The sequence below is a fragment of the Pungitius pungitius genome, chromosome 8 (genome assembly GCF_949316345.1).
Source record: "Pungitius pungitius chromosome 8, fPunPun2.1, whole genome shotgun sequence".
Taxonomy (NCBI): domain Eukaryota; kingdom Metazoa; phylum Chordata; class Actinopteri; order Perciformes; family Gasterosteidae; genus Pungitius; species Pungitius pungitius.
The window spans coordinates 18,270,365-18,289,513 of record NC_084907.1 but is presented as its reverse complement, the minus strand read 5'-3'; the positions used below and the strand labels follow the sequence as shown (position 1 = coordinate 18,289,513).

At 40.7% G+C, this 19,149-nt stretch overlaps 3 protein-coding genes across 4 annotated transcripts; all 3 read left to right on the top strand.

Annotated features, from left to right (window-relative positions):
* Positions 1-181: 181 nt before the first annotated feature.
* On the top strand, positions 182-6,875 carry zmat1 (zinc finger matrin-type 1). 2 transcript variants are annotated; one of them, XM_037448237.2, is made up of 7 exons: positions 182-356; positions 2,756-2,850; positions 2,961-3,044; positions 3,273-3,408; positions 3,556-3,840; positions 4,100-4,190; positions 4,755-6,875. In XM_037448237.2, exons 1-7 carry the CDS (start codon positions 218-220, stop codon positions 5,716-5,718), a joined length of 1,794 nt encoding a protein of 597 aa, XP_037304134.2. In that variant the 5' UTR covers positions 182-217; the 3' UTR covers positions 5,719-6,875. The 2 variants fall into 2 exon arrangements, with proteins under 2 accessions (XP_037304134.2, XP_037304135.2); XM_037448238.2 differs by having other exon boundaries at positions 227-1,158.
* Positions 6,876-9,645: 2,770 nt separating this feature from the next.
* On the top strand, positions 9,646-13,589 carry cd8b (cd8 beta). Its single transcript, XM_037490878.2, has 7 exons — positions 9,646-9,768; positions 10,835-11,182; positions 11,478-11,564; positions 11,772-11,861; positions 11,969-12,002; positions 12,119-12,169; positions 12,260-13,589. The coding sequence occupies exons 1-6, from the start codon at positions 9,717-9,719 to the stop codon at positions 12,126-12,128; spliced, it is 621 nt and encodes a 206-aa protein (XP_037346775.2). The 5' UTR covers positions 9,646-9,716; the 3' UTR covers positions 12,129-12,169; positions 12,260-13,589.
* A 3,072-nt stretch (positions 13,590-16,661) lies between these two features.
* On the top strand, positions 16,662-18,994 carry cd8a (CD8a molecule). The gene is made up of 6 exons (XM_037490256.2): positions 16,662-16,823; positions 16,926-17,252; positions 17,337-17,444; positions 17,533-17,640; positions 17,824-17,863; positions 18,211-18,994. Exons 1-6 carry the CDS (start codon positions 16,772-16,774, stop codon positions 18,254-18,256), a joined length of 681 nt encoding a protein of 226 aa, XP_037346153.2. The 5' UTR covers positions 16,662-16,771; the 3' UTR covers positions 18,257-18,994.
* Positions 18,995-19,149: the final 155 nt, after the last annotated feature.

Genomic DNA, 19,149 nt, shown 5'->3' with positions numbered 1-19,149 from the left:
TTATTTATTTTATCGGAGATACAAAAAAATCAATAACCTTTGAAAAAATAGACATATTCTTACATTTTGATCGTCCCTTTTACCGTAAAAAACATAAAACGAAAACCCTCGTTTCTCGTTTTTCATTTCCAAAACAGGAAAACGGAAGTGGGCGGCCAATAGCCCGTTTCGGCCAACGCCATCTTTATTACGTCACTACGCACGCACACAGAAAAACATGGACGACAGAAGTGTCTGTACTCCGCTGCCAGCGGAGTCAGACACTCAAAATACCTATGCTAGTTCCCCTAACGCGGCTTCAGTCACAAATGCTGACAAAGTAATAAACACTAAAATAGATAGTACCCAGGTTGAAGGTGAGTTTTGTCCACACCTTGGAGATTCAGCTGTATTGTGTCCTAACCGCCGAGCCAATGTTAGCTTTTTGGCTAACTGGCTAGCCAGCTCAATAATCAGAGGGCTAACGTTAAGTTACGCTAGCTCCTTAGCTAACTGCGCTAATGTCAACTGTTTTAACGTCAGTTTAAACGTTAAAAGTCAGGCACAATATATACGTTACATGACTCGTTCATTTTTTCGGCAGTTAAAAGGCCCCCTGAATCCATAGACCACCCAAATAGTGAGAGATACAAAGTAAAAGAGGTTGCTCGTTTTGCGAGGTCCGTGAGTGGTCGGTCAATTACTTAATGTCTCGCTTTCTTAAGTTGGAGCCCGCTCACTAATACTCGATCTAACAACCTCCTGGTTTGCATCAACCTGAGTCACATACAAGCGGTTAAGCCTAGCTGGTTGTCCATCAAGCTTCTTTTGGTTGCGGGCAACCAAATAACCTTCCACCTTTAATGGGTGACGATCTATTATATCCCGCCCCCGCAATAAATGATAACTTGGTAAAGATGAAGACGAAAGACTGGAATTCAAGAGCTTGTGGCAAAATGTGCTATATAAAATGTTTGTTTATTGTGTAAACAACATTCGGAACGTATTAAGATGGCTGGATGGATCTCAGGCTTAGTCTAAAAATGGCCATTAGTCCCCCCTCTCTCAAGATAAGGGTGTGAAAGAAAAATAAATAGTTTCTAAACGTTGTACACATTTTGAGATACTGTATCTGAACCCCTGTTCTCTTGATAACTGCTACTGTGAGATTATCATTTGGTAAGTACAGTATTTGAAATATATCAACACATATGAATATTTTGGCATCAAAATGTGCATAAATTGTTTTACTCATGACAGTTTATTTTAGCTGTAGATAGAGAGTTTGGCCAACTTTCCGTTTTGGGACCGCAGATATTTTAGAGATAGTTTTTTTTTCTTTTCAATTACACATTTGATAGGCCTCCAGTGGCCATTTTCAGTATTGATTCATATAGTTGTACCTTTTGATCATCAGAACCAATTATATAGTATATAAAATCTGTTTTACTAAATTGAAAAATACAACGGAAGCTGATTTGTTTTTTGTCAATTTTTTTGTAATTAACTGAGGATTTAAGATTTAGTTAAACATTTCCATTCATGACAAGGCATAACGGTGATTTTATATCACACAACAATTAATAAGACATATATACGATTAGCTCAGTACAGAATAAATTGTCAGACCATGTAAGAAACTCGTAGTAAAGGATGTATACTGTGTTAAGTTATTGGATGCAAGGACGTAAACGAATGTCATTGTTACACCTCAGTTTGTATTGCTGATGTCATTTTAATATAATCTAAAAAGGAAACTTAAACTGCTTCAATGTGGTAAAATATCCACCCCCCATGATCTAATATTTAGTAATAATAGTCAAGCAATTATGAATAGTAATTAAAATCATTTTTTTTAAATGGAGCATGTTGCACGTAAAAATGAGCTTGGTACGATGCATATATATTTAGAGATATGTCTATACATCTATAAACATATACAGTACAATTCAAAGGTTTCGACACACTTTCTCATTGAATTGAATGAGAAAGTGTTTCCAAAATTTTGACTGGTACAGTATAGGTTTATATACATATAATATCAGGGCAAAGTGGCTGGCAGCTTCCTGCATTCAATAATGGACGTGTAGTGAAAAATGAAAATACTTTAAATATTGAATAAGTAGAATTGATTCAGTCAATTATGAAACGGTCTTTCTCATAGTATTATTATGTTACAAATATTTGGTGTTTTTGCTGTTTTATTGTGTGTTTAATAAGTCATGGACCATTTGTATGTACCATTTGTGAGCATAATTTTAATGATGGGAAGTCCTAGTTTAATGCTGTCCCAATATATCCTTTTACTAAATGTTATGTATAATAGTGGATGAAGTATGATTTCTTACTTTAAATTGGTGCAAGAATATGGTGCATTGTAAATAAATTAAATACAGTTAAATTAATCAATTCTGTCTTAAAATGGGCCAATGCACCTTTCCATTTTACAGTAAGTTGTTGTTGCAATGTGTATTACAGAAAAAGCTGCTTTGCTCACTGTTATCTTGTTCTGTGCAGAATCATCACGTTTTAAAAACTGAAAATATTATACCAATTAACTCATTTTAATTAGCATCTTCTAATTCACCATTAAACAATTAGTCTCCATACTTGTCAAAATCAGCCAATCAGAAGAATGAGGTTTACTAATGTAATCTCATATTAGTTTAAAATAAAGTGGTATGAGTGAACAATGAATTCACTCATGTAATATGAGGAATACGTCATATACCGTATTCTCTGAGGCTCAGTGGTGACGGTGTGTTCTGCCACACAGGAGACAAGCTGCTGGAGGGTCTCCTCACTGACGACTACTGCCATGTGTGCGAGGCTGTGCTGCTCTTTGAGTCCCAGCGGCTGTCGCACTATGAGGTGCGCGCCGCCTTCCCGAGCACTACTCATGGAATTGTTGCGCAGTTTTGTTGACCTCCCACAGCCAGAGCCTAAATGAAAAATATCTCCCGTGTCTCTTCCGACTGCAGGGAAAGAAACATGCTCAGAAGGTCAAGGTGTACCTGCAGGCCAAGAGAGCTGAGGAGATGGACGTTGAGTCAACAGGACTCCAGGTTTGGACCCTTCTAGTCAATTGACTCTCATACATCTCATACGCTGTGAGCCTTTACTGGTGAGGAGTGTCGTTCTAGTGCTTTACTTCTCAATAGGATATGAGTGAGAGGAGCACAGAGAAGGTCTAAAGGATCGTCCCGGGCATCTAGTTGTCTTTTCTCATTGTTTCCAGGTTACATGGTAATATCAGGAGGCATATGTCTGTCTCTTGTGCTTGTTTATTTCAGCGGACCATGACTACTGATAAGGACCATTTCTGTGACCTGTGTAAAATGGTGTTTAGCTCCCACGTGGTCGCAAAATCACACTATGAAGGCAAAGTCCATGCAAAAAATCTCCGTAAACAAGGTCCTCAGCCGCCAGGCAAGTGGCCATTGTGTTATTGATAGGTGTGGTGAATTTTTATATTATCTGCTCAACAGTACATTTTGTTGAGAGAATTTAAGGTTAGCTTCACTTAACTTCAGAAGATAAGACAAATAACATTCAACTCACAATTTCGTGTTGCAGTTGCAGACATGAACCCAGAGGTGCATACTATGCCAAGTCTGATTCGGGATCCTGGTGATGCTCAACGGAAATCTGCCTCACAGAGTGATATGGAGCATCTTCTGGACCCAGCAGCTGCCCCCAGTGCAGGCATTGATCTACACGACCGCAACAAGTTCTGTGTCATGTGTGCTGCTTCCTTCAACAATCCCCAAATGGCTCTGCAGCACTACAACGGACGCAAACACCACAGGAATCAGGCCAGACAGGACCTGCTCAAAGAGCTTGGAGACGATGACCAAAAAGGTGACACAGAAATGGTGTTAATAATTTGTAGTGCATCAGACCATCAGAAAATCATTGTCAATCAGATAGGACATTAGTTTGACACACTACAATGTCAGTGTCCAAATGTGACAAAAGGAGACAAATAACATCAGAAGTAGGCAACAGCATGAAAGCTCAGATCAAGAAGAAAGCTGTATATCTGAGGGCTTGTAAAGTTATGTTATTGTTGTTATTTTGTATTCTTGACGCTGTCTTTCCTTTTCTCTGTTGTCTGCAGCCAACTCCCTGATGTGTCAGATGTGTAGCGTGCAATTAAACTCCGTGGAGATGTACCAGGCCCACATGCAAGGGAACAAACACCAGATTAGGTAAAATCCATTGGTCTCCTACAAACACTCCACTGTTGTGTCCTAATTTATACTCCACTGAAATGTAATCTCTGGTTACTTGGTGTTAAATTAGTATTTCTAGAGCAGTGGTTGACCGATCGATTTGGGGGTGGTGGTGGGTCCCGGAGCCAGACCAGTTGAGAACCACTGTTCTAGAGACTGCTTTAAAGCAGCAAATTTGTGTTTTTCAATAGTTCACATTAATCTCAAGACCCCACCACTTTTAGCTGCTTTTAACTCAAGTTTTGGTTTTCAGTCCAAACATGAGTTGTGTAATCGAGGGCCATGGCCATGTTGAATATTCAAAGGAGGAGGATAGGAAGCATAAGAAAGAAAATACCTCTGCTTTTATCATAAACGCAAACCCAGTTGGACCTAAGGAGACAAAGTTAGACAGGATAGGCTGATGATATTAGAAAACTCTGTTTCTGTACATTTATTATGCTTCCCAGTGATACAAAATACTACATGTGGCTTTAGAGTAACATCCTTTATCAGCTAATTGAATAGCAACATATTCTGTGTTTGTATGTTCCTGGCCAGGGAGAAAAAGATTGTGGATCTTTGCAAATCTCAACAAAAAGACTACAACACATTTGCAGACGAGCTGGCAGATTACGTTCAGGTTCAGAAGGCTCGTGGAATCACCCCCAAGGCCGGTCAGGTCCTCGCTGTGGGGGACCTACGAACAGAGGGGAAGGAAGGTGGTAAAGAGGACGAGGCCTTTTACCAGGGGGACGGAACGGAACTCAACAAGCGCGTGGCCAAGCTCCCTCCCACCTCGAACCCTCCTCATCCCTCCCACCCTGGCGGTTATTACCCAGTTGCAGGGTGGCGGCCTCCGTATCAGGGCCCACCGCGGCCTTCCCATCACTGGGACTACAGCTTCCCTCCTCCAGTCCCTGCAGGGACGAGCTCGTCACCGTTCACCAATCCACCCGCAAACAGGAGGAGGCGCAGAAGGGAGCTGAGCTCCTCCTCGTGCACCACTTCGTCATCTTACTCCTCCTACAGCAGCAGCACAAGTGACAGTGATGTCAGCGAATACAGGCACAGAGAGAAGAGGAGAACTAGAACATCCGGGAGGGAAGGAGACAGAAAGGCAAGGGATGAGGACTCGGACAGGGAGAAGAAGAGGAGGAAGCGACGGAGGATGGAAAGAGATGACGACTCAGAGGAGAGGAGAAGGGAGGAATCGGCAGAGTCCGAGAAAGAAGGCAGGAGAAAAACGAGGAAAAATCACAGCAAGCAGAGAAAACGAGAAAATGAATGTCGACAGGGGGACTTTGAGGTGGAAGGAGGGAGAAGGGTGACGGACAATTTAATGCGAGGGAACATGATGCTCAGTAGAAAGGAGACCGATGAAATGAATGTTGAACAGGCGGAGTGTGGACAGGACCAGCCGGCCAAAGCAAAATACAGGAAAGAGAGGAAGAAAATCAAAAAGACAGCGGACACGAGGTCGGAGGAGGAGAAGCTGTGGGATGACTCCATTCTGGGATGTTGAACTAAAACACAGTGTGTTGAACTTCTGGCACGTACGCAAAAACATGAAGGTGTTGTGAGCATGACATGTAAAATTCTGTAGCGTTCCCCTCTGGCCAATCCGGGGGGAGTTGCGGTGCATGCTAGGCAGGGAGGGGGTGGCCTGTGATTGGGGGAGATCTGGGGAGGCGGGTGTTTTTTGGGGAGTTGTCGTTGTCTGGAGGAACTTACGAGTGTACCGAAATCGTAGGAGGGTCTACTGACTGTTGGTGTTTACAAATAAAAGGATTCCTGCCCCAACGTCCCTTCGCCTTCGTGTGCTGAGTGAGCCACTACAAAACCACAAGCTGTCTATTTTTAGAATGTTCTTTATAGCCGTATAGCCGGAAGCAGTTTTTATTATCGGCTCTGACAGCCCAGACGACCTGTCTGTAGGTGTGCTAGCCGGCTAGCCATGTTGAGTCAATTTGTACTTTTTAAGAATGAATGAATGGTTTCTCATACATAGCCATAGTTATAATAACTATGTTCCACTAAGACACTTGATCATATATTTTATTTAACTAATGTTCACAATACGGAAAGTATTTCAGACCCCTGAAAGATGAATGCGGCCAAGTAGATATCCTGGAAGAAAACCTCATCCAGAGACCTGAAAATGGCCGTCCACCAACGTTCACCGTCCAACCTGACGGAACTGGGGAGGATCCCCAAATCCAGGTGTGAAAAACTTGTTGCATCATTCCCAAGAAGACTCATGGCTGTAAAATGGTGCTGCTACTCGATACTGAGAGTCTGAATACTTATGACCATGTGATATTTCAGGTTTTATTTTTTAATGAATTTGCTAAATTTTCTACATTTCTGTTTTTTTTCTGTCAAGATGAAGTGCTGAGTGAACATTGAAGAGAAACTTATTTTGATTTTATCAAATGGCTGCGATGAAACAAAGAGTGAAAAATGTAAAGGGGTCTGAATACTTTCCACACCTACTGTATGTATTCCTCGTTTGCTGTGATGTGTAAGAACTTTTTTTTTTTGCCTATCATCTGAAATGATCAACAAGTACACTATAATTAATAATACACCAGCATGCTTCTGTATCTGTGCTTCTGGTGGTTTAGCAGCCTGAGGTGGGCACTGTCGAGCTTATTCAGAGCATCAGTACCGCGAATAAAATCCCACCGATGTTAGCGGCTCACTCATTTCACTTCCTATGAAACTTGTTGTGCTCTCAGAGGAACACTGACTTTTTAAAGAAGGCGGTCAGAGTACGGCGCCGCCAGCCGAGACCAGGTCCAGCACATTTGAATGAAATTGAATCAGTTGTTCATTGAAAGATCTCTTTTGCACATCACAACTGTCTTGATAAAACAAGAGCGAGGAGACATTGCCCTAGTCTAGAGCGCACGTGTTATGGATGCACATCCGAAGCTCAAGTGTTTGGGGTCAGACAGGTGCAAAAGTTAAAATGAGGACATCTCTTGACAAACTAAAACATTGGTTGAATCAAACAAAGGAAGTTTATTCCACTTGAAAGTTGACTGAAAAAAGGAAACGTCGAGTTGTAAACCATCCTTTGTCTTATAAGTTTACACTTGAACAACCTTTTTTTAATTTTAAGTAGACGAGTGACCTTTTTTGGCACAACACACCAATTTCATCAAAGAACCAGTTAGTGCTTTTTGTTTCTCTACTTTGACTAACAGCTGGGTGGTTTGTGGACGACGTGTGCATCAGTGCATGCTATACATGTTTTAGTCATCTTTATCAATTAGGACAGCGGGCCGGTTTGGTAAAAACTAGATTTGTAGCAGACGGTATTAGGTTGGGAGGCTCTATAGACAACTGCACGTTAAACATCCCCAAAACACACACGTATATATCTCCTTTTAACCCGTGATCTATTCGTTTATCAGGCACGTGATAAGATCCTCAGCACACAATGTTGTGGCCTGTTGTGTGGCTCCTTGGGGACAGGAAATAACAGGGTTCAAGCTGAAGTAAAACCAGTGTTGTAGAGTGACTTGATATAGTCTGCTACAAAGGTCCTGCAGATATGAAGAGCTTCTGGAGTGAGGTCACAACTTGAATAGTATTTGCTTATCGGTGCCAAACAAACTTCTAAATCTATGACAAATGCAAAAAGTCCCTTGTCTGAAAATATGTAAGTGAGCAGTGGAGTGAAGAAACGACTCAAAGCGTCGGAGCAGAACGACCCACAAAGGTCTCACAGCTCAGCGACGTGCTCACAGCGCCTCTGAAGCCCCCCTGAGATCTCCTGTTTTCAAAGAATCCTGTGGTCTCGTTCCCTCTCGCGCTTCAGTCTCCGACCCCCCCCGTAGTGCCGTAGGGTGCCCACATCCTCCCTCTTTAAGACCCCCACCAGACCATTCTACACCCCAACCCCTCATTCGCACACAGATACACAAACCACACTCGGAGGATTGCAGCGCTCAGCAGGTTCTTGGAGCTTAATTAGATATTTCTCATTCCAATGGCTGACCCAAAATGAAATAAAAAATGCCAATTAATGGGTCACGTTTCTTTTAGTGTTTTGTGAATAACCAAATAATAACTTCAAGAAAACCTTCTGTCCCTTTGTAAGGCAGTATACGTCGGTCATGAGCGACCTTCTCACTTGTGAGTGAAGGTGTGCATCTGATGTAAGACTCTACGCATCACATTAACTTATAGAATATCCACTCTGAATTTCAGCACTATAATACCTAAATGGTAAGGAAATTAATTGACAAGACATCTTTTCGCATTTTGGAAATGTAAAGGTCTGCTGTCTTTCTTTCTTATTAATTTAAATACATCACCTAAGAGTCTTTTTCTGGCATTTTATAGCCTGAAGGATGAATTAATTTGAACTATTCTGTGACTGAACTAATGGATTATAGATTTGTTATTCCAAAGGCAGCCGTTGTCAAAGGGGAACCTTTGATGTCGTGTGTCTGGAAGTGCTCGATGAAACTGAACCTCGGCCCGTCGCCCCTGCACTGAATGAACCGATCTTTCCAAATCTTGATTGGATTTTTGCAGAAAAGGATCTTTAGGAAAAAATAAACTCTTTCCATTTGATATTTTGATTATTTTAAAGCATTGATATCACCAAAAAGAATGATTTTGGTTGAAATTTATTAGCAACTGGCAAGATTCTATGGGCAGCTTCTTTAAAATACAAGTTGTTCTCAAAATGGTCACAGTAAATAAAACAAAATATTTGATTTGTTTAACTACCTGAGAAATCAAAATCTAAAGAATTGTATATTTTCACACGAGATGTTTGAGAACATTAGGGAAGTATATGATTTAGATGATTTAACTTGTGATTTCACAGAGTTTTGTTGGGCTTTGTTGACGTGTGTCGTGATGCATTTTATACCAAGCTCTCTCTGCCAAGAAGTGAGTTATGAGAAGGAATAGAAAAAGCTGTTTACAGACACCAGTGAACACTATTTACCAACAGTCCCAAAGAATACACTAGTAGTTTAGGCCCGTGCTCTGCAGGGAGGCATGAAGCTGCACATGTAGGGCTGTGCTGAGCTCTAGGTCACACACCTGGGCAGAGACCACAGCTCTGCAAACTGCTGCTCTGTGAATATACTACTTCTTTTATGGTTTGATTTGTTGTCATGTCAGCAAGTAATGCAAACATTACTGTTATTTGTTGGTTATGTACTTTTTTGACACTCAAGTATTATTTACGGTAACGTTGTCCCAGTTTTCTCTTATGTGTTTATCACATTTCAATTTAAGTATTCTCTCCCAGTGGTGTGTGTGTGTGTGTGTGTGTGTGTGTGTGTGTACGCGTGCGCACCTTGTCTGCTGTATGGTCCTCTCTGATAGGCCCCGTGTGTGTCACACTGGGGTGTTACCATGACGACTCAGGACCCTGCCAGCTCAGTTCCTCCCATCATCTCTGACAGATAAAGATCAGGAAAAGAAAGTATTATCCGCAGAGTCCCTCGGCTCCTTTTCAACACACCACCAGAGAGCGGTGACCAGGGGACAATGGCCGCGCTGCCTCTAGTGTGGGCGCTGCTGACAGTGTCGCTGACATCAGGTAAGACCTCCAAGTTTCTCCGCTGATTCGCGAGCGACGGGCGTTCTTCGGCGTCACGACTTCGTCGGTGGCCAGTAACGACAAGGGATGTGTTGTTGTCCACTCAGCCTTCCTGAAGTTAAACTTAAATCATACTTAAATTTTGTTTTAAAAGCAGTCTTCACCATCGTGTATATAATATATATAGTATGTCATGTTTTTAATGGTACACCAGATGACTTGGTTTTTCACAGATCAACGGCGTAGCCTTCAGTTCCTTCAATGGTGAAGCAACTATGGGAGTATTCAAATTGTGTTTCTCAGTATTGTACAACTGTACTGGTGTAGCTCATTAATTCTCTTATTTATTCATTTCATTATTCATTATTAATGTGTCAAATCTGGTACAATGCCTATCATTTATGAGGGCCACCGTTCCCCACCTGTTTGTACTCAGCGGTATGTTTCCGTCAACTTTATATTAACTTTTTTATATATTCGGTGTTACGCAATTTGTGCAGTTTGTGCATTTGGGTAAAATTCTCATTCAAATGACTTGAGTAACAGTGAGTTTTAACCTTTCGCACAGTGGAAGCTTCTCCATTTTTACTCGTCTTTAGTTATTTCATAAGACTAGCGATTGCAACAGGTATATATGCCTACACACACCTCACTCAAAATATGAAATGGCTCTACCAATGAACATTGCATAAATGTCAAATCGCTTGCATGTGAACAACAGGTTTCTTCATAGTTGGAGCTCCTTTCCATTCTTGCGAAACAGTTGTAGGTTTTGCACCACGTTACCAACTATGTTTGTCCTCGTATGTGCTTTTACTCGTCAAAAGGATTCTTTATTTTGTTAAATTGGAAACTCATGCACTGTTACTCGAGGCTTTTTTTTCTCAAATTGCTTTTACACCAATTAATGGACAAGTCGGCCTGACACCCGAGTCACCGTTTTGAGACAACGCACAATAATAATAATAATAATTTATTAATAATAATAATTGGGAATTTTTGTGTTTGTCCTTGTTAAATGCACCACAACCGTGTGTCTCAAACGTGCCTTCATGTCATCTCTCAGGTTGGAGCCAGATCCTTCAGCAAGAAACCGTCAAGATTCATTATCCCAAGATCCTCACTACGGAGGACATTGAATGTGACTGCGTTAACAAGTGTGACAATGTGTACTGGTTCCGCAGTATCCACAACCGCCAAAAGCTAGAGTTCCTCGGCAAGTGCAACAACGCTGGCCGTGTTGTCCATGGCGCTGCAGTGGACAAGGCCCGCTTCAAACTGAGCAGGAAGAGCAGTGCGTCCTTTGTGCTGAGCATCGTCAACGTGACTGAAGAGGACACGGGGATTTATTCTTGTGTCCTGAAGGAGGGGAACGACGAAACGTGGAAGTCCGGGATTCTTCTTCGACCGGGAGGTTTGTGTGCTGAGACCTCAGGCGCTTTTATTTACAGCCTTAAAAAGTCTGAGTTTCAGATCTGGTGCATGGTGACACAAGTATGTCGTAGTGTGGACATTTTACCTCAAATAATGATATACTGTTCCGTGTAGAGTTGATCCTCCATGGCAGTCTAGAGGAACTCTCCACTGTCCACTATCCTTTGAAAATGTGACGATGTAGATAAACCAAGACGGGAATGTAGGGACTGGTCAGATATTCTTTAAATTTCAACTTTGATTCCTTTTAGTCACAACTTGTCTTTGCCTTACAGTGACCCCTCCAACATCACCTCCTCAGACGAAATCCAAACCCGCAGTCGTGCCGCTGTGCCGCTGCCCCGCGAAGGATTCTTCACAGGGTGAGATTTGGGATTCAAGTACACAAAGCACTTGTCTTGCACTTTAAATGCGGCTGGTGAGGAATTAGCACCTTCGTCGTTGCGGGGGTCGTTTTTTACACAGACGATGCAATGACAGGGTGTACTGAAAATACGTGGTGACCATCCGATGGGAACTTAGTCAACTGTTGTACATTTAAACAAAACCATGTCCCGCATTCGCTCCAGATGACTGCGCCCCCCTGGTTCTGTGGCCCCTGGTCGGGCTGCTCGCGGCATTGGCTCTCGCCCTCATCGGCTCGCTGTACTACTTTAGCCGTGAGTGGTCGCCCCTCCAGTGAATCAGCACACTGATCTTTGAGTTCAAATATTTTATTGCCACTCTGATGTGTTTTGTTTTTGTTTGTTCACATTCTCGCTTTCAGGGCTACCCAAAAAATGTCGCCACCACTTTGTGAAGTAAGTAGATTTCCAGTAAAAGTTGTCTTTTCCTACACAATCAAAAGAATAAATGTTTGTGGATTCTTTATATTACATGTTGAAGTTTAATCTTTCTTTTGTTTTTCATCATTAAGGAAGAGGTAGGATCCTACCGTTCCATATCCACGGCGTATATCTGACTGAAGGTAAGTCTCTTATTTGTGTAACTTTGTGTTTATACAGTCTATCATATGTGCTGTATGTGTGATATCTATCGTCTTTCAAAATGTTTTCAGGTTAAAGCAACATCCAGTTGAGCTTCGAGGAGATGAAGACCCCCAAAGAAGACCTCCGCTATCGACATGTCCTGTTCATTAACAGCCAGTCAGAAAATACTTTTATGGTTCTTAAGAGCGGTAACCATGTGTAACCTATTGTAATATATTGGCTGCTTTTTGTTAGATGACATCTCCAGAGCTCCACCATGTTCAGCTATTAACTCTGTGTTGATTTATGCCATATTTAGCTGACATCATTTATCTAGATGCTTTTTCAAATAAGCCGGTTTTGAATCTTAAGCATTGGTTTTGCAATAATAATTATTTCTGAACAAAACGTTGCGTTACTATTTCACAAAGCCCAAAGCGAACCCTGTTTATTCACATATAAGAATCCCGTAACAGGCATAACTCCCTTCTTTTTAATTGGCCGTACCAGCTTTTGTATTATCAGCTGTAAACCCATCCATGTGGAGAATGTATGCATGCACATGTATTCGTGCCGAAAGGTGTAGTCACCAACAAATTAATAATAACTTGCTCAAGTGCACTTATGCATCAGCACGATTGACACAGGTATAACCTCGAGGCCGTGTGTATCTCCGTTGGTAATTGTGCACAGATGAATAGGAAATCCAATTTTTGTAATAGCGTTATATTTGTTACACAAACTGTATGTGTATGGAAAAGAAGAGAAGAGGGTGTGGGTGTGTATCCATTGTTAATATTCGGTCTGGCGGAAGTTGCATTCTTCCTTCATACCTTTGATGTGTACACGTTTAGTTTCTCTTGAATTGCCTCCAGTTTGTGCCATTGAGTTGATTGTGATACTATTAAATTACAGGATACAAAGTTGTTTTTATAGCAAAGGGTGTACAACTTGCTATCCGTCTCTCTCACGAATACACACACAGACACACACACACGCGCGCGCGTAAACAAGCAACGCACATGCCCACCTGTGCGATTCAAGGGCGTGAAGAAATGAGTGAGTCGGTGGTGGTTCGGGCCTCAGGGAGCTCGTGCAACCTTTTCCTGTGAGCTGGGGAGAGAGAGGAGAAACGGAGCCGCGTTCACTGAGCTGTTATCGCTCTGCTCCGCTTTGAGCTCTTCATCTAGTCTCTGAAACAAAAAGACCACAAAAAGACCACAGACCGAACCACAAGCTCTGACGGAGACAGAGAGAAAGGCAGGAGGAGCGTTGGAGCTTTGAAGAGAGTTCAGCAAGAAAAGATAAAGTAAAAAAAACACAAGAAAACTCTTTTGGCGCTGTGTTTAATTGCATATAAACAATATCCAAACCATCTGTGAGTTTTACTTGTTTAGTTTATACGCTCTTTACTTTCTCTATCAGTATTTCATTCTGTGCCTGCATTTTACTCCATCTCGTTAATATGAAGAATACAAAAAAATTCTAATTTGACTTTAAAAGTATAAAACTTAGGTAGAGTAGGGATTGTGGTTCCTCTTCTAACTTTAACCTCTGTAATTGTTTCATTTCGGTAATACATTTTTAAATTAAATTTTGGAATGAATTGCCTAAAACACCATTTCAGGTAATCAATTTAAATGTGATTATGTGAAAATAGACAAGTTACATGGGAAATGTGGGAGTTAACATGGAAAAATGACCCCAACAGCATAGTGAATATACAGAATGTACAATATATCAGTTCTGTAAAATGCAATTTCATCATATTGAAACGGTTAAAATACACACTGGCAAGTCAAAATGAATTAAAATATCTGAATTTTGAAGCTTCTATTTTCATATGAACACTCCAGGTTGTGGTAAAGGCCTGCAGACAACATACTGTGAAATATATCTGCTTGTGTTTTACAGGGTCAACCGTCATGCATTTGAACAGTAAAGTCGTCATATATTCATTTATTAAATCATCAAAGTCACTAAATTCAGAAAGTCAGAAAGTCCAATTAACGATTAATCCATACACACAATATACATGACTGAAATATAAATGGTTTGTTTGTGAGAGAAAAAAAACAACAATCATTAAATATAACATTTTCAATATTTGTTAGAAAATATTGCAACAAAGTAACAAAATATATTCCTTACAGGACGAATTGATTAAAATGTTTTCTTTATTTACAGAGATTCAATTTCTCCATTTCCGAACTCTACATTTCTACTTACTCCTCCCCTGCTCGCTTCCTTTTCACAAACTTACATCCCATAATACACGGACAAGTGGGCCAAATTAATGAGGAAAGGGCAACGTGGCTTATTGATGCTGATTTGTTGGTTTTTTAAGGGTGCCACTATTTTCAGTTTGTAAAAGTGTGGCTTCTCACTGCATTTCAACGACAAACTACGCGATGCTACTCTGCTGGATGCTGTATTTCTCACTGGCTTCCCCTGGTCACCCACCACACACACACACACACACACACACACACACTGATGTAGGTTTCAGGTTGGAGACCCCTGTATGAGTAAGATAGGGAAGCCCGAGCAGGTGTGTTTCTGAGTGACTCAGACCTGAAACAGAGCTACGGAAAGGTGAAGTGGGCAAACTGAGAGCGCTTCACTGGGTCTCCCCCGTAACAAAAAGCATCAACAGAATCCCCTAATTGCCGAAAACCCTCCACAACCTCTGTCTGCTTTCCACGGCGGTTTCATTTAAAGCAATGTCAAAGGAATTTGTGAGAAAAGAAGAAAAAAATAGACTCTTAATAGACAGAAATATTGGGATGAGGTAAATAACGTGCTGTAGCGCACGGGTTAAATGAGTCCCTCTCCCCCTGCGTTTGTGTCTTTCCGTTGCCTCTCCGCCCACCCCTAGAACACATCAATGGCCCACTAAAGAGCCAAATGTCAGCACTTGTTGCCCATTACTAAACCGGTTCATTTACTTTCCACCAGTGAACAGGAAATAGAATGGGCCTCGGGTTGCGCCATAGCCGCCGTAGCACTCTCATTTCGTCTGAAGGGAGTTTCACTTCCCGATTTGATGAGCCTTCACATGACGTGACAGATGACACGGTGCCTAATTGTTGCTCGGGTAGAAGCTATGTCCTTTGTTGTTATTGGAAAAAGCTTCACATTCATTGGTTATGCTAAGCGTTTACTAGTTTTAAGAGGATGTGTGCACTCTGAAGCGTTCAAACGTTTAAACATTTTACAGTAATCTGTAAAAAAAAAAAAGTCAAACCAGGTAGTATCTCTCGAAGCTCTTAACCTGTTTTTGGCCTCTGCTCCGAAAATTCTACTTTGTCTATCTAGACAATGTATTTCCTTAATTAATTAATAAATAAATGAATGAATAAATAAATAAAACACACAAAACTGACAAGTGCAAAATCACTTGTTTCCATGAACTCATTCTTTCCTTCATGATTCAAAGCTCGTGAGTCGTGACCATCTCTAGAGTTTGACCTTCTGGCTCTGCTCCGTCTTCACCACGACGGCTCGACACAACTGCTGCATCACCGCTGACTTTGCAACAAATGATCCACCAAACCATGTAACACTCAATTGAACGAAACCCCTAGTTTATTAAACACGTTTATTATAAGGAAACCTATTAAATAAAAAGCAGACTCTCTGACACTATACTCTGGCTTTATCGTAAGATTTTGCCAAACTTTACTTTTCAATTTAAATATTATTCAGTACTTCAACATGCCATCCTAGGACTGTTTTGAATACGACATACTTTAGTGTGACTTCATATAAGATACTATACTGTCTTTTTGATTAAATTTGTCAACATTCTATATTACAATTTAACACAAAATACAAAAAAGGATTAAGCAAAATTAAAACCTATAGTAAGGTGAAAAAGTAATAAAGAGGTAACTATATAATAAGCAAAAGAAATATGTATGTCACAAAAAGTATATAATATATTTTATTATAGTTTAATATAGTTTACATTGACTAAAGTAATACAAATATATGGTAAAGCATAACAAAATGTCATAATACAGCTTACCAAAAAGAAATCAAATCAAATTAAAAAGCCATCATACAATAAAAGCACCAACATAGAATGCCAAAATAAGTTTTAAAAAGTTTGTTTAGTTTAGTTTGTTTAAAAAAGCGACACCACTCCATATGGTGTTGCAGAAAGAATGAAAAATATTTTATGTCGCTAAAATGCCAGCAGCTATTAAAATAAAAGGCAAAGTGATGGCGTAGCATGTTGATTCAAGTTTACGACAGGAAAAGCTCCTGAAGAAGTCCCATTCACAGCAACGTAGTGAAATACCAGCAATAACGTTTACACTTGGATGCTTGGATGGAGGTTTCGCTGCTCGATGCTTGAAAGCAGAGGCAGAGGTGAGAGAGGAGCACATCGGTGGGCTTCAAACATCCTGCAGACCACCACCGCGCTTGCAGGAGGTCTCTGCAACGCTCCGCTGCAATGATCCCATTTGACGCAGCGGAGAAGAAGTCGACAGCTGGGGCGTGGTTTGATATCTCGCTGAATTATCTCCTGGCAGACTCAACAACAAAGACCACAAAGACCCGTTTGGCAGCTGTTTAATATCTACCACTGCAAAATGAACCAAAAGTGGATTCTGGTGATTCTGGTGATTCTGCTGTTGTGTCAAAGTAAGTTTAATCTGAATTTCGAAATGTAATTCATTACCACATGGCAGCTTTTGAAGTGGATTCGGGTCTGTATAACTGCTGCCGTCTCATCAAATCGTTTAGACATGACTTCAGCGGCTGTTGCAGAAAAGACGGTGAAGGAAGGGGAGCAGGTTGACATCACGTGTAAGCCTGCTGAGTCGGGCAGCCTGCTCATATGGTTTCGAGTTCTTCCCAAGAACTTGGAATTCATTGCATCTTTCAGCCCAAATGGCGTCCTGAAGACGCAAGGAGCTTCCTCCAAGTCCATTTTCATTTACTCCAGAATGAGTGAAAGTGTCTTAAGTCTAAAGTCATTCAACAAAGGGGCCGACAGCGGCACTTACAGCTGTGCGTCTCTCTACAAAGGGAATCAAATGACATTCGGCGATGTAACCCGACTGGTCGGAGGTGAGTTTGGTTTCAAAGATTCTATGGGTGTTTTTTGTTTTGTTTTTACTGTCACTTTCCATCATTGTGTTTTGCTCTCAACAGAAAAGGAAATAATAGAGGTTGCAGGAGGGGCCACGGAGGCCCCGAGGGCCACCACCAGTGCGACTGACCCCCCATGTGTTTGTAAGCAGAACGGGAATAACAAGCAAGGTAGGCTCTCGCTATCAAGTCCTCCTCGTCTTCGTGTGCATGGCGCTGTGAGGGGGGAACGGGTGCTAAATGAACACTTACTCCGCAGAGGAAACCAGTCCTCAGATGTCTTGTTCTGCGATCATACTGGGCCCACTGGCCGCCGGCTGTGGCCTTCTTCTTCTCGTCCTGATCATCAGCACCCTGTACTGCAATCGTAAGTCCTTCTGATGTGCTACACGACATTTGACATGCTGTCAGTGCAGGTCCTTCGGAAAGCGGACAATTGTTTTGGGTTTGTCTTTGTTTGGTTGTTTTCTTCATTGAAAACTGGAGTGACTTTGCTGTAACGTGTGTAATGATTTGAGGCGTCTCTAATAACACTTTGGATTTGTTGTAGAAATGAGAACACGGAGATGCCCGCATCATTACAAAAGAAAGTAAGTGATTTATTGTTATTCCAACGTTGGAATCACGAGCTTCACTAAAAGAATTGTAGGGATACTGAGGTCATTGGCCCAGAAACCATAATGAAAATGTAAAGAAATTGTCATTTATTATTTATTAATTGTTTGCATTATTTAAAGGGAATTACTCTGAAAATAACAAATGTGTTCATACACGTAAACAACTCAACTCCTGACTTACTGTCAGAACTTTGTCTCAACTCTCCACGTCTTTAGTACGAAACTACATCCAAAGAAACATTGATTTCTTTACATATTACATTTCTTTACATAGTTATTTATTTTCATAACCTCATAAATACCCTACTTTTCTCTTTTAGACCGCAGGCTCCTGGAAGGAAATTGATGACTGGGACACACGTCTAAGCCATTATTTTACTGTTGTGTGGCTGTCGCAGAGGGTTTTATTCATTATCTCCAATAATGGTGAATATTATGCTGCCAACTAAAAAGTTCTGATTGTAACAGGAACTATAAAAAGATGCTTCTTTAAGGATTTAATGTTTGAAATACTTTGGGTTATCACTGCATTGTGGATACGACGGACGATAACGCTGCACCATCAACCCTCGGATTAAACTCTTTTAATGAAATAACATTAAAAGAAACATCTAGTTATCTAATCCTATAAATGTTGATTGAAATATGAACCAACGAAGTCCGGAGAATATTAGAAGTGACATTGTTTGAAATTGAAAAATTATGTTGCTTGTGTATTTAGCCAAAGCTCATTTATAAATGTTCACAAGTTTCCTTTGATATTTTTTTTTCTGTACAGTCTTTTAGTTACTTTAACATTTTCAAACTAGAATTTATTTTGTCTTAGTTCCCTTTGAAATAAAATAATTGCTCACATAATATGACTTGCATCAGTATAGCTTTGAATGTGTATATTTCTTTTAATTTATAATCAAGCCTTTGGTTAGTAATTATTCCAAAGTTTTTTTAAAGTTTTGAGGTACAAATATCGAATTGGATGTATCGAATTTTACAATTTTCCCTTTGGCACGGTGTTCCTTTATTTGTAAAAACAAATAAAATAGTCAAATGTAATTAATTTTAGATTGACAGTGTGTGTTCATTCATTTAACAAATTTCTTTGCACAATAATATTTTTTTTTTTTATGAAGTTTATTTCCTGTAGAACTTCAGCCCGATTAGGAAGGAAGTGGGCTGCTACAGCTGAATGCAGAGCGAAAAAGTAGAAAAAGATGTATGTAGGTGAAAAAGAGACATTCTGTTCCTGTTCGATTCAATAC

Coding starts and splice junctions, on each gene's coding strand:
- zmat1 (XM_037448237.2), top strand. CDS start 218: ATGGACGACAGAAGTGTCTGTACTCCGCTGCCAGCGGAGTCAGACACT. Junction 2,851..2,960: donor AGCGGCTGTCGCACTATGAG/GTGCGCGCCGCC, acceptor TTCCGACTGCAG/GGAAAGAAACATGCTCAGAA. Junction 4,191..4,754: donor GGGAACAAACACCAGATTAG/GTAAAATCCATT, acceptor GTTCCTGGCCAG/GGAGAAAAAGATTGTGGATC.
- cd8b (XM_037490878.2), top strand. CDS start 9,717: ATGGCCGCGCTGCCTCTAGTGTGGGCGCTGCTGACAGTGTCGCTGACA. Junction 11,183..11,477: donor GATTCTTCTTCGACCGGGAG/GTTTGTGTGCTG, acceptor TTTGCCTTACAG/TGACCCCTCCAACATCACCT. Junction 11,565..11,771: donor CGCGAAGGATTCTTCACAGG/GTGAGATTTGGG, acceptor CATTCGCTCCAG/ATGACTGCGCCCCCCTGGTT.
- cd8a (XM_037490256.2), top strand. CDS start 16,772: ATGAACCAAAAGTGGATTCTGGTGATTCTGGTGATTCTGCTGTTGTGT. Junction 17,253..17,336: donor TGTAACCCGACTGGTCGGAG/GTGAGTTTGGTT, acceptor TGCTCTCAACAG/AAAAGGAAATAATAGAGGTT. Junction 17,864..18,210: donor CCGCATCATTACAAAAGAAA/GTAAGTGATTTA, acceptor TTTCTCTTTTAG/ACCGCAGGCTCCTGGAAGGA.